The 13,192-nt window shown below is 42.1% G+C and overlaps 1 protein-coding gene across 10 annotated transcripts in view; it reads left to right on the top strand.

Moving 5' to 3' along the window:
• kif1b (kinesin family member 1B) overlaps positions 1-13,192 on the top strand; it is a 60,515-nt gene that overhangs the window by 43,911 nt on the left and 3,412 nt on the right. For 8 of the 10 annotated variants that reach the window (XM_069140723.1, XM_069140716.1, XM_069140722.1 and 5 more), the window contains 23 exons: positions 460-597; positions 1,628-1,879; positions 3,612-3,730; positions 4,088-4,173; positions 4,409-4,538; positions 4,894-5,047; positions 5,556-5,646; positions 5,770-5,888; positions 6,087-6,142; positions 7,393-7,501; positions 7,944-8,010; positions 8,256-8,340; positions 8,719-8,824; positions 10,181-10,295; positions 10,401-10,534; positions 10,638-10,699; positions 10,802-10,947; positions 11,137-11,397; positions 11,523-11,594; positions 11,754-11,875; positions 12,012-12,164; positions 12,458-12,650; positions 12,921-13,039. In XM_069140723.1, the coding sequence (XP_068996824.1) occupies positions 460-597; positions 1,628-1,879; positions 3,612-3,730; positions 4,088-4,173; positions 4,409-4,538; positions 4,894-5,047; positions 5,556-5,646; positions 5,770-5,888; positions 6,087-6,142; positions 7,393-7,501; positions 7,944-8,010; positions 8,256-8,340; positions 8,719-8,824; positions 10,181-10,295; positions 10,401-10,534; positions 10,638-10,699; positions 10,802-10,947; positions 11,137-11,397; positions 11,523-11,594; positions 11,754-11,875; positions 12,012-12,164; positions 12,458-12,650; positions 12,921-13,039 (2,889 nt within the window). Of the gene's footprint in view, positions 1-459; positions 598-1,627; positions 1,880-3,611; positions 3,731-4,087; positions 4,174-4,408; positions 4,539-4,893; positions 5,048-5,555; positions 5,647-5,769; positions 5,889-6,086; positions 6,143-7,392; positions 7,502-7,943; positions 8,011-8,255; positions 8,341-8,718; positions 8,825-10,180; positions 10,296-10,400; positions 10,535-10,637; positions 10,700-10,801; positions 10,948-11,136; positions 11,398-11,522; positions 11,595-11,753; positions 11,876-12,011; positions 12,165-12,457; positions 12,651-12,920; positions 13,044-13,192 lie in introns of those variants that run through there. The other 2 variants (XM_069140714.1, XM_069140721.1) reach the window with 2 other exon arrangements.

The raw sequence follows: 13,192 nt of genomic DNA, 5'->3' as shown, positions 1-13,192 counted from the left end.
GCAACAAACACGTCAAACTCAGATTTTAGATAAGCTTAGAGGAACTTTATCACTTTGAGCTGAAGCATTTAAAAACATTTTTTAGTAACAAACTAAACACACATCATTCTGTACTGTGAAAGTCAAACATGCAAGAGAAGTAATATTTACCAAAACATTTTGAGCCGTGGGGGCACTTAAATATTTAGTCATACAAGTGCAACAAATCATCTTTTATTCAGTCATCTATCTGCTCTTGTTGAAATGTTGTGAAGATCTCTTTCCTCAATCTCCCTTTTGTCAGATCATTTCTCTTGCCTCCAGGACAAATTTTTTTTTACGAAAAATACAAAGAGTTATGAGAGTGGCGCGTGTGTGTCTACTGTAGCAGTATCTCATCCCTCCGGCTATTAAGTGAGCTGTTTTTTTTTTATCATGCTGTTGCCATTAATATCGAACGCACTCTGTCGTCATTTGCAGGCAGAGGCTGGACCAGATGAGAGAGATGTACGACCGCGCCGGAGAAATGGCCTCTACACACCAGGAGGATGGCGAGGGAACTCTGACTGGAAATGACCCCTTCTACGACCGTTTCCACTGGTTTAAACTTGTAGGGAGGTACGTAACACAGAAAAACTAAATACTGCACATTTGAAACTCTTCATTACGAAATATCTGGTGTGAATACTGTTCGTTATGCTGGTCGTTGCCCCTTTGAACAGGTTTTGTTTTTGTGGCTAATTCATTTGGCTTCACTCAAGCTGCTTTTCTACTTATTTAAAATGGATCATTTATTTTCACCCCATTTTTGACTTTCATCATCCTTCATTAGAGTCACATGTATCAGTATATCACAAGTTTGGGGATCATGTTTTGTCATTTATGTTTGTTGATGTTTTGTTGCTCGTGCGAATCTTTCAATGCATTTTTTTGTTGTAATGTGTTACATTTGTGATTTGGTTTAATGTCACATACCAATATTCCTTTGTGTTTATTCATTTTATTTGACATCACATTTTGAGTTGTCTTCTTTTTTGTATCATAAGTGGACCTCATTTATTTGCATCATTTGTGCTGTCTGTTGTCACTCTTGTGTTGATATCCCCTGTAATTCATACAAAAGCTTGTTAAGAACATAGTGGATTTGGATAATGTGGAAATTTGTGGCATTTTGTATTCTATCCTCTTTCACCCAGGCATACATGAGAAGATTTATTTGTTAATCCCTTAAAAGTGCCATTTCATTTTGGTTTAAAATGGTCACGTTTCTATAAACTGCTGTGACACCTATTTTAACTTAATACTTGCTCTTTATGAAATGAATCCTCCAACTGCTTTTGTAACATCTCTTTCAATCGCTTTTAATTGATTTGGTGTTGCTAATAATTGTTTATAATTTCCTTGGGAAAAAATGTAGCACATGCCATCTTTACTGATACAAAAACATGTTTTTTTTTTTGTATGAACAGATTTGTTTTATGTTATTTGTGGTAGGATACATGTATAACATACCAATTTTTAAAGTGAACTATCACATCGATGCCATACATATTTAGCTGCTGTGGCCTGTTTTAACTCTTCTATTACTCCACTCTTACCTTTCCTTGGTTCTTGCCGCTGTTTCCAAACTACCCTCAATCCCTCTCAGCTCCCCCATCTTCCACGGTTGCGTCAATGAGCACCTGGCCGACCGCACGCCCTCGCCAACCTTCTCCACCACTGACTCCGAGATCACTGAGCTGGCCGACGAGCGCCAGAGTGAGATGTCCGACTTGATTGATGACGAGGCATTTGTGGATGACACCAGCTCGGACGCCGGCACTGAGGAGGGCTCGGACATCTTCAGCGACGGCCAGGACCCCTTCTACGACCGCTCCCCCTGGTTCATCCTGGTGGGAAGGTTGGTGACAGTGGCGTTACCTCATCCTCCAAACACAGGCTGGGAAGGGAGCTTAGGGCAGATGTTGGCTTGATTTGATTGAGTTTATTTTAATTTACGTAGATGTAGAGCAAAGTGAAACAAATGGGGGAAAGTAATAAAGACGAATTAGTTACAAAAACACCTTTTGTAAAAAGTACAGAAAACATATTGTCATACAAATGAAAAATACTCATCTGTAATGATGTTGAAACCCAACAACAGTGCAGTAGAGAGATATAAAGCCAGTATATAAGACACAGTACATCATCATTTCATGTATTGTTTTAATAGCTTAAGAATCAGAAGCTTAGAAATGTGAATAAATATTGTAAGAATATCATGTATCAGTAAAGCCCTCCTGCTTTAAACACTCAAATCATTTATTCAGAGCAGTAAGCGATACATTGGACCCTCTTTGAATTTAATGTGATTTGTCATACTTGTGTGCTCAAAGGCCAGCTTTTTCTGAGTTACTTTTAATTTTGATTCCGTCCCCAAAAATTGAAACGCCACCATCATTGTCTATCCGCCTCCTCCCAGCGTGATGTCTCATCCCCCGCCACCATCACAGAGCAGACTGTATTAACTCCCATCTGTGTGTGAAATACATGTATTTGCTATGTCAAAGCTATTTGTCATTTTATGTTTTTGTTTTTTTTATTCTTTAAACCTTGTCTTATTTATTTTTCATTTGTTTTATTTATTACATTGTGATGGAATCATTTTGTTTTTATAACCTTGTTTGTTTTAACATTGTTTTTGGTATGTACTGTAGTTGACATTAACTCACTAGCAGTTGACAGTTACATAATCATGCTTACTTTGATTTGTTTTAATTCCTTGTCACAATTAAATAATATGCACCAGCAGCATTTGAAATCACAGCATACGTTGAATCAAGGCTGTAGCCTCGGCTCTGTCAACATTATAGCTTCATAATAATCTCAGAATTGGAAAACAGATACGTGCAGGCTTCATGCCAGCCAGGCTCTACTGTAGCTCAGTTACCTGTGTCACAGTGACTCTAGAGATTTTGCAGATTGATATCTCCATCGTGGCCTCAAGTCTCCCGGCACTGGGATGGAGGGAATATGGTGGGGTGGGGGAGTCAGAGAAAGAGAGGGTTACCAGGGGTGCAGCAAAACAAATCAACTCCCACAAAACAAAATGTAAGCAAGTGTGTAATGGAGAGACTAACATGGCCATCACACAACACAATAAAACACTCTTTTACGGCCTATTCTGCTGCATCGCGGGCGATATGTCTTCACCCTTTCACGTGCTTTAAAAATGAAGTGGGTGGTTTAAGCTGCTGCTGATTTCAGTGCCCTGAAGCATGTTTCATGTTATGTTTACTTTTTTTTTTTCTTCACTTGTTTTGATTGTCCCTTCACATAATTGTCACTAATATTTTTCTGTATGTTAATTGTAGTCCTTAATATATCCTAAACTCTGGAAAGGCCTATTTGTCGATTTGTAGATGATGTAGAGAAGTCAGAAGACTCTCTCTATGCGACTGCTCGGATATTTTTGAATAAGTGGATATCTAATCCACTTTCGGTGGGCTTAATTAAATTCAACAGATAACATGGCAGTTATGTAACCGAAAAAACATCCACCATCATGAATTAGATGTTTTGTGACTGCGGCTGTCGTTCCACTTTGCACCACAATCAGGTTTTCATGTCTCTCTCTCCTCCTCTTTACTCAGAGCTTTTGTGTACCTGAGCAACCTGCTCTATCCAGTACCACTGCTTCACCGTGTTGCCATAGTAACAGAGAAAGGCGAGGTGCGTGGTTTCCTGCGCGTGGGGGTCCAGGCTATAGCTGGTGAGTAATTAATGAGATTCAGTAATGAGCAAGACTAGATAAAAAAAAAAAAACATGCAGAATATGTATGGCCATGCATTTGTGCCATATTAAGTTTCACAATCTTTATGCCATTGAAATATTTTACTCAAACCAAATAACTACATACATGGGGGGTTCTACTTTTAGTTTGATAGCAGTATGACAACTTGTTGAAAGGCCCTTCAAGCCTGTTGATTAAAAAAAAAAAAAAAAAAAAAAAAAAAAAAAAAATTCCCTTAGATTCTCTCTGTATTCCTTTTCATGTGCTTTGACAGTTTAAGTTAGCTGTGTCTGTGATAGATCCTGATAAGAGAGTGTTTTTTTTCTTCTTTGTAGCTGACGAGGAGGCTCCTGACTATGGGTCAGGAATTAGACAGTCAGGAACTGCCAAGATTTCTTTTGATGATGAGTACTTCAAAAAGGTAAGCAAGCCCCATGTCAGATGAAAGCAACTCAGAAACACACTGTTTCTGTGTATGAGACAGTGGGTGTGTTAATATTTGGGTAAAAACATCAATTGAGTTTCATACTGGTTCTTATTTTTTCGACCAATACTGCATGATAAAGGAATGGATCCACACAGGTTTAGATATTTCGTTTCACTCTACCAACTGAATGCTAATGTCTTCCTCCGCCTCCTTTTTTCTGTCCAATCAGAATGACTTTTCCTCCACGGTTATGACCCGCTCCGGCATGTCCCTTGAAGAGCTGCGCATCGTGGAGGGTCAGGGTCAGAGTTCAGAGGTCATCACACCCTCAGAGGAGCTTAATAGAATCAATGACATGGGTACGGCTGCCAGACCTTCACCTCTCCACTTGCAAATTTCGAACTCTCAGCCCAGTGGGAAGCACACTTGGCAGATGGTCCTGTTGAATGCAAAGAAGGACTTAAAATGTTTTGTGATGGATATGAGACTTGTGCAGTTTTTCCTGCTCCGTGAAGGAATGTGAACAAAAGCTACCTCATTAGTGAACAGCAGAATTTGCTCCACAAATCACAAGCTTGAAATCAGTCTGATTGTATTGTGCAGGACTTAGAATTCACATACAGATTGCAAAGCACAGTCACAGGTGCAGTCGTGGGTCATTCTCAATAAATCACCGCTCAAGTCCTCTTAACCTCCCCCTGTACATTTTCTCAGACCTCAAGCTGGGCAACATCGAAGACACCAAACTGAGTCATGGTGACGGTCTGGCAGGCCAGTTGGAGGTGGGCAGCGTCTTCACCTTCCGCGTTACTGTGCTCCAGGCCAACGGCATCCCACCCGAATATGCCGACATCTTCTGCCAATTTAAGTGAGTCTACAATCCTCAGACATAGTGATGGGAGTAGAGCCTCTGTTGAATTGTAATGTCAAAGCTGCGCAGGTTGATGTATCCCAACAGGTGTCTTTTATATAATGGTTAAGAATGAGTGGTTGTATTTTTATATATTAATAATTAACAATCCCATATGTTGGAAGCAAAACTGTTAAACTTTCTGTGAAATGATGTAATCCTGTAAAAAAAAAAAAAAAAAAAAATTGGAGGAAAACTAATATATAACATTAATATTACCTCAACAAAAGAATTTTCAATGAAACCTTGTAACTGTAGGTTTAAAAGTCATTTGAGTTCACTAATCAAATCTAAATCAACAGGACACAGCTTCATCTTTAGAATAAGTCTGTAGAGAATAACAACAACAATGACAAATTCTAGCTAAATCCTAGAAGGTGACAACATTTGTGTTTTTGAGGAAACATTTTGTTATCTTGTTTCAAAATTGTGACAAACTGACACTCATTTATGTTTCTTCCCTCAGTTTCTTGCATCGTCATGACGAGGCCTTTTCCACTGAGCCGCTGAAGAACACCGGCAAAGGAGCTCCTCTGTGCTTTTACCACGTTCAGAATGTGAGTGCACATGCACAGATCTACACACACACACACACACACACACACACACACACACACACAAGCTGTGCTTTAGCAGATTTATGTTAACTAATTTTGACAACTTCTTCTCTGTTAATGCAGATTTCAGTGGAGGTCACGGAGTCTTTTATTGAGTATATCAAGAGTAAGCCCATCGTGTTTGAAGTGTTTGGCCACTACCAGCAGCACCCGCTGCACTTTCATGGCCAGGACCTGATCAGGTTGGTTTAAAAGCAGTTCTTCTGGAAAGATGCTGTATTCCCTTGAAAAATGTTCCACTAATGCATAGATAATTCATGTTTCATATACAAGATTGTGTTCAAATTCTTTAAATGATTGTGTCAAGGTTGTGATGAGTAAACTAGGCTCTTCAGAAATATGTATTTTCTGTAGATTTAATTTTTCGTTTGTCTTTACAGTCCTCCAACGCCATCAAGGAAATACTATCCTATTCCCATGCCTCTGTCTAAACCAGGTAAGGGGTTTCAGTTTGGTTACACCAGTATGTTCGGTTCCTGTCACCATCACATCTGCACAATTTTGTCTTCATTATGGTTACTTGCTCATATGTCCTTGCACTTTTTTCTTTTTCATTTCTCGCCTCGTTTGGATTTTTTGTCTTATTTAATCATTCCTCTACAATCTATAATCCTCTTACCCAAATCTGTCCTCCCTCTTTCACATCACTTTCTTCACACGTCCCTTCACATCTTTCTCAACCATATTTACGACGGCATACATTGCCCACCCAAGACCATACCCGTAAGATAGAGTTGATCCGCTACCTCGTGAGCGGCTATATGAACGGCAAAGTGCTGGACACGCTGTCTGAGCACGCCAACGCCCTTGCCTCCTCCGCTGTAGCCAGTCTGGAGGACGAGGCTGACCAGCTCTCTCACTTCCCCTTCCTCCAATTGCCCAATGACCCTGTGTTAATAGTGCCCAGGCACCATGGTTGGTACAGCGGACAGTGTATTAGCTTGACATTAGATGCACCTTTGTTGTAGTGATTAGACTAGTGCTGTGCTTTGCTCTTGGGGTGCTCTGTGACTGCAGGCAGCAGCACAGTAAAGTTCTGCAGTGGTTACGTGTGCTGCACCTCTGCAGGCACATTCAGGTCCAGTCAGCTCAGTCCAGCCCTCCCTTGTCCCTTAGAAACTGGCCTGAGCTGACACCTTCAGGTAAAACTGCTGCATTCGCTGAATCTCAAACCAGATGATGAAGTGAGTATGTATCATAATCACAGACGATCACTGCCGTAGCATCCACAGCCTGGATCAGACTCCAGAGGCCGAAGCATTTATAGGTGCAGCTGCATTTCGATTACAGCAGTTTTCATGTGAAATAATATTCCTTTGAGACATATTGAACACAAATGAGTGTAACTGTGAGCCTCAGAGATTAGCCTGTTTCAACAGCAACATAATCCTGATGTGTCAGACAGCAGGGTGTTGTCGGGGGTGGTGTAATCTGTGAGTTAGCTCCTTGCAGCATCTCAGTATGTTTTACATTTAGTTTTAATATACTGTGTTACTTTTATGTTCACTCATCCTTTAGAAATACCTGCTATACTGTATGTGTTTGGGCTAATGGTCAGTGTCCAGTTTCCGCAGTGTGTTCACGTCACTCATCCCTCCTCCATTTAGTAACACCAATTGTTTCGTTAATATCTGTCCCATCCTTCCTCTTTGAAACTGATCTGAGCTTGATGTGTTGATGTGTAAGTTCCAGCCACCAAGCTGAACACCATCACCAATTCCAACCTGGGTCAGTGTGTCAGCAAGTACGACCTGCTGGTCTGGTTTGAGATCAGCGAGCTGGAGCCCACCGGAGAGTAAGTGTCTGTCTGTGCAGCCGAGATTCACAAACCCAAAAATAATCAAACACTTTATGTTCTTTATGTGCCATTTAATAAAAATGTTAAACTTTAACACTTCTCAGAATGTTGTGGGCAAACATATATAGAAGAAATATATAGATTAAAACATGAATAACGCCAGATGTAAACAGAACCACTGAGAGACATATTAAGTGAAATACCACCCCTCTAAATATGTCTTTTAGTATCTACCTGCCTATCTACCTAAACAATGGCCACAAAAACCTGAATAAGGTAGAGAGGACTGATCTCAGGTCTTTACCTCGTAAGATGCAAGCAATAAGTCAGTGTAAACGCCATTAAAATAGTTGAAAGGTTTGACGTTGGAGCAGAATAGTTCTAGTTTGACAAAAGTGTAGATCTTAGAACCTCATAATAATCCCTCCTATGTCCACAGGTACATCCCAGCTGTAGTGGATCACAGTGGAGGACTGCCCTGCCATGGCACCTACCTGCTGCACCAGGTACTGGAGATCCTCACCTTTTCCTACCTCTCACACACAAGTCATTCATTCTTTAAACTGACTTTGCATGATACACAAATTCAGATGAGACTTTTTTCCAGTTACCTTGGCAGAATACAGAGATTCTAGTAAATTCTTTTTTAAACCAGTAAATAATGTTTCTTCTTTCTAAGAAACATTTAGAAGCTTGATTTAGTTCCAGCTGTGCTCACTGAGATCCTAAGCTCCTGTCGTCTTTGCTGCAGGGGATCCAGCGGAGGATCACGGTGACTCTCATCCACGAGAAAGGCAGCGAGCTCCACTGGAAGGACGTTCGCGAGCTGGTTGTGGGTGAGCAGTCTTCCCTCTGGGATTACAAACACTGCCTCGTGACAGCAAACACAAACCAGAGACACAAAAACACCACTGACCTTCCTAGAAGAGGAAGAGAGGGTGTTGCTACATGATCATTTTCTTATTCACACAGCAGATACCCTGACATGATACAACACAATTTTAGACATTCAGCTGCTGACTCTCTTATCCAGAAGGCTCATGAGTGAGGATGCCTGTCTTGGAGCTGGACTCTGAGATAATGTGGCTGTTCGTGGAAAAACTGGCTGTTAAACTGCTGCCCAAGTCCCTCTATTGAATGTCTATATTCCATAAAATAGAAGTAACAGTTACTATAATTGTATTGATGTGTTGTGCTCATCTGTGTCCCACCAGGTCGTATCAGGAACAAGGCTGAAGTGGACGATTGCGCAGCTGATGCTGTCCTGTCCCTCAACATAATTTCTGCCAAAAACATCAAGTCATCCCACAACACCAACAGGTTAGTTTCATTAGTTTAAATACCTTCCATGTAAATCGTGCTTAATAAAGGTGAAAAGGGTGAAAATCCATCTATTTATGGATGTGAGGGCTTGTTGTTGACATTCTGTTCAATTATGAGTCCAAGCCTTTAATGAAACGCATATTTTTTTATATATATATTTATACTGTACTCATTTTCTTTGTCATGATTAAGTTACCATCGTGTATTACAGTTGATTTATTTTTCTTTAAGACTGTTTTTGATGCAGTTTAGACTGCCGGGGAATATCTGCGCTTGTGTCCTTGTCTTTATATTTGCTGACGTCATATCGGCATCATTGCACGACAGTTTCCATTTTCACTGCTGTTAATTTGCTCCATTGGCTTTCTGTTGTCTGACTCTTTGTGCTTCTCTCTTTTTTTTTTTTGTGCACTCTCTTTCCTCCTGCTGCGGCTGGACTCTTGATTGTGCTCAGACTTTCTATTGATAAGGATATTGATAGGTACCAGCGATCAGAGAACATAAGGCTCCTTCACTGAAAGACCTTTATGTTTCTCTTTAGTCTTATAGATTCATAGAAATAAGATTTTTTTTTTTTTGGCATGTTGCATAAGATCTGTCTTTATTTCTATAATTAACTTCTAAAAATCCAATAAATGGACAAGTAAAGGCAATCTTACATGCAAATGCAACCCCCTTCTTTGTATTTTCTGCATCAGTTTACTTTCTGTTTATCTTCTGTGGCACCCTGACATTTCCAAATGATTGATTTCCCCTTAGCTGTTTTTCACTGAGTCTGAACTCAATAACAACCAAGGCCAATGAGGCACCAGCAGTTCTTTCTCTCAGACTGTGGGTGAGAATGCCCCCTGCTGCCAAAAACTGGAACACTGTGAACTTATACAGAGCTTTACCAGTAGCAGTAAATTAAAGGTTCCTTTTGTTTCATATATCTGTAAAGTAGTCTGATGGTCTTGATCCTTTGAAGCCCATTATTTCTATGAGGACTTTAACATGACATACTGAACGGTTCTTCTTATCACCACCCTGACGCCTGACACTCCCATTGTGTCTGTTGTCAAGGTCTCACTTCAGTGTGTTTCCTCACACCTTGTCATGACTCGGCTGATCCCTAGTGTGTGTGAGGGCCACTTCAATCACTGCACAGTGTTCACTGCCTGAACTGTTAGGGTGGTGCTCACGTCCTTACCAGACTGACAACTGACTCACTATAACTACAAGTTCTTTCACGAAATGACACCCTGCTGTTGTTATCCACACAGAATCTACACGCTCGAATGTTTGTCAAGCACCAAGTAGAAATAAATAACGGTGTGAGAGTAAATTTATCTGTGTTTCTTGTTTATTTTTCAGGACTTTCTATCGCTTTGAGGCAGTGTGGGACAGCTCCCTGCACAACTCCCTCCTGCTAAACCGAGTCACTCCTTATGGAGAGAAGATCTGCATGACATTGTCTGCATATCTGGAGGTCAGTCACTTTTCTACTGAGATGTACATGTGTGCAGTGGGCTCTGTAGTTTACCTCTCTGGGTGTCAGCATGGCTAACATACTTCCTGTGTCTCCTCTCCACAGCTGGACCACTGCATCCAGCCTGCCATTATTACAAAAGACATCTGCATGGTCTTCTACTCCCGAGACGCCAAGATCTCCCCTCCCCGTTCTCTTAGGAACCTCTTTGGGAGTGGATACTCCAAAACACCTGACTGGTAAGGCTGCAGGCTGCCAGCTATATCATATTCTTATCAACAAACAGCATCTCTGCCATGTTACACAGTTACCTTGAACAGAACCTCTTCTGCTTCATTACAGCAACCGAGTCACTGGCATCTACGAGCTGAGCTTGTGCAAGATGTCTGACACCGGAAGCCCAGGTGAGCAGACCAAACCTTAAACATGTTTGAAGACAAGTGACAGGTTTATCATGCCTCCTCTGAGAAGAACTTCATCTTAATGAGAACTTTTGTCCTGAGCAGGGATGCAGCGGAGGAGGAGGAAGATCCTGGACACATCAGTGGCTTATGTGCGTGGAGAGGAGAACCTGGCCGGCTGGAGGCCCAGAGGAGACAGCCTCATCCTGGAACACCAATGGGAGCTGGAGAAAATGGAGCAGCTGCATGAGGTTGGATCTTAAAAAGCTTAAAAAGCTTTGACCTTCTAAACCTTTCCATACTTAGTTTCTCCTGCTCTTTTTCGCTGCCTAATATCCCACTGAAAGGAGAAAAGTCAACATTTAAATTCAAATACACACTGTTTCTCTCTTGGAGTTGAAACTTAACTTCCCCTCGCCCTTCCGCTGTCATTCGTCCAGGTGGAGAAGACCCGTCACCTCCTCCTGCTGAGGGAGAAGCTGGGAGAGGCGGCTCCAGTGGCAACAGCTCCCACCACCAAGTCCCTGAGCGAGTCGCTGTCCCCCAGCATGAGCTGCGGCACCCTGTCCACCTCCACCTCCATCTCCTCGCAGATCTCCAGCACCACCTTTGAAAGCGCCATCACGCCCAGCGAGAGCAGTGGCTACGACTCCACTGACATCGAGAGCCTGGTGGATCGTGAGAAGGAGCTGGCTACCAGGGTGAGATGAAAGTCTTTGTTATTATATATCGATGGTGATGATATTCTCTTTGTTGCACAGCTGGTAACGGCTGCCTCTCTTCCTCTGCTATGAGCTGACCAGTCTCCACCTTGTTGTCTTGGTAGTGCCTGCGCCTGTTGACACACACCTTCAACAGTGAATACAACCAGGTGGTCAACAGTATTAGTGACTGCAAGGTGAGAAATTATACAAAGAAATACAAATTGAACCTCTGTGTCACACGTCTCTCTTTATTTTGATAGTTTTACACTGACACACAACTAACAAGTGACCACACTCTCTCACTCGGAAGTCATTGTATTGAACTCCTCCTCTCTTGTTGCTTTTCACTGCAGCTGTCGGACATCTCCCCCATCGGACGTGACCCATCAGTGACCAGCTTCAGCAGTGCCACCCTCACCCCCTCCTCCACCTGCCCCTCTCTGTCTGACTCCCGCTGTAGCTCCATGGACCAGAAGTAAAACTTTGTTTCTTTACATCTACCGATGTCTGTATAAAATGTCCCTTTCAGTCAAAACACAATAAGTATATAAAGGTTGTGTTTACTGACAAGTTGTCACCATGATGCTAACTCAGTGTGCTTCGTCTCTCAGGACCCCAGAGAACAGCTCTCGTGCCTCCAGTCCTTCCTGCTCAGACTATGAGAACTTCCCAATGGTTCCCACTCTAGAGACCTCCTACCTTGCACGTGCTGGAAAGAATGAGTTCCTCAACTTGGTGCCTGATATTGAAGAAATGAGGCCGGGGTGAGTTATGCCGTGTTCGCTCTTTTTCCGTTATTTTAGCTTAACTTCTTGGCTCTGTGTACAGTAGTGTTATCAAAACGAAGTCAACATGAAACGTAACTCGCAGCCCAAACACAAGGACATAATCCTGTTTTCTAATTCAAGCAGAAATCATGTGAATTGATTGAATTTACCAAACCTGGATGATTTCAACTGCAAACTAAAACGATCTGATTCTTCCTCAGAAAAACAAACACTCCCTAAAAGAAAACCCCACATTTTACGTTTTTTTTTTTTTTCCCTCTCCTTTTTAGATCCGTTGTGTCCAAGAAGGGTTTCTTAAGCTTCATGGAGCCACGCTCCAACTCGTGGGTGAAGCACTTTGTGGTTGTTCGCCGGCCCTACGTCTTCATCTACAACAGTGACAAGGACCCAGTGGAGCGAGGTGTCCTCAACCTCTCCACAGCGCAGGTGGAATACAGTGAGGACCAGCAGGCCATGCTCAAGGTGGGTGTCAAGCTGGCAGGAGAGAGAGTGCTGTATCAGGTTTATCAGCACATCCAAGCACAACATGCGCAGCTCATGTTTGTTATTACATTAGTCTGTCATTTTACATATAAGGTGGTTATTCTGCAGGTTTTTCACAAAAATGTGGAAAAACGAACGTCGGCCGCCACTTTAAAACACTTTCCACCCTCCTTGTTTGTGCGTGCATTTCATCTGACGGCGAACCCTGAATACGTGCAGCGTGACACATGTTTGACCTCCTCTTCTCAGACTCCCAACACGTTTGCTGTGTGCACAAAACATCGAGGAATCCTCCTGCAGGCCAACAACGAGAAAGACATGAACGACTGGCTCTACGCTTTTAATCCTCTGCTAGCAGGAACGATAAGGTGAACACACACACACACACACACACACACACACACACACACACACACACACACACACTTCTCTCACACTGCTCTCAACATGCAGCAGCTCTACAGTCTTCAGAAGCTGCGTTTTTTTTTCTTCATCTCATCGTGTCGTAAACTCCTGCTGTT

This window comes from Embiotoca jacksoni, unplaced genomic scaffold (assembly GCF_022577435.1).
Source record: "Embiotoca jacksoni isolate LCO1_2020_lvr unplaced genomic scaffold, fEmbJac1.0.p SCAF_9, whole genome shotgun sequence".
Taxonomy (NCBI): domain Eukaryota; kingdom Metazoa; phylum Chordata; class Actinopteri; family Embiotocidae; genus Embiotoca; species Embiotoca jacksoni.
This window is presented reverse-complemented; position numbering and strand designations above follow the sequence as displayed.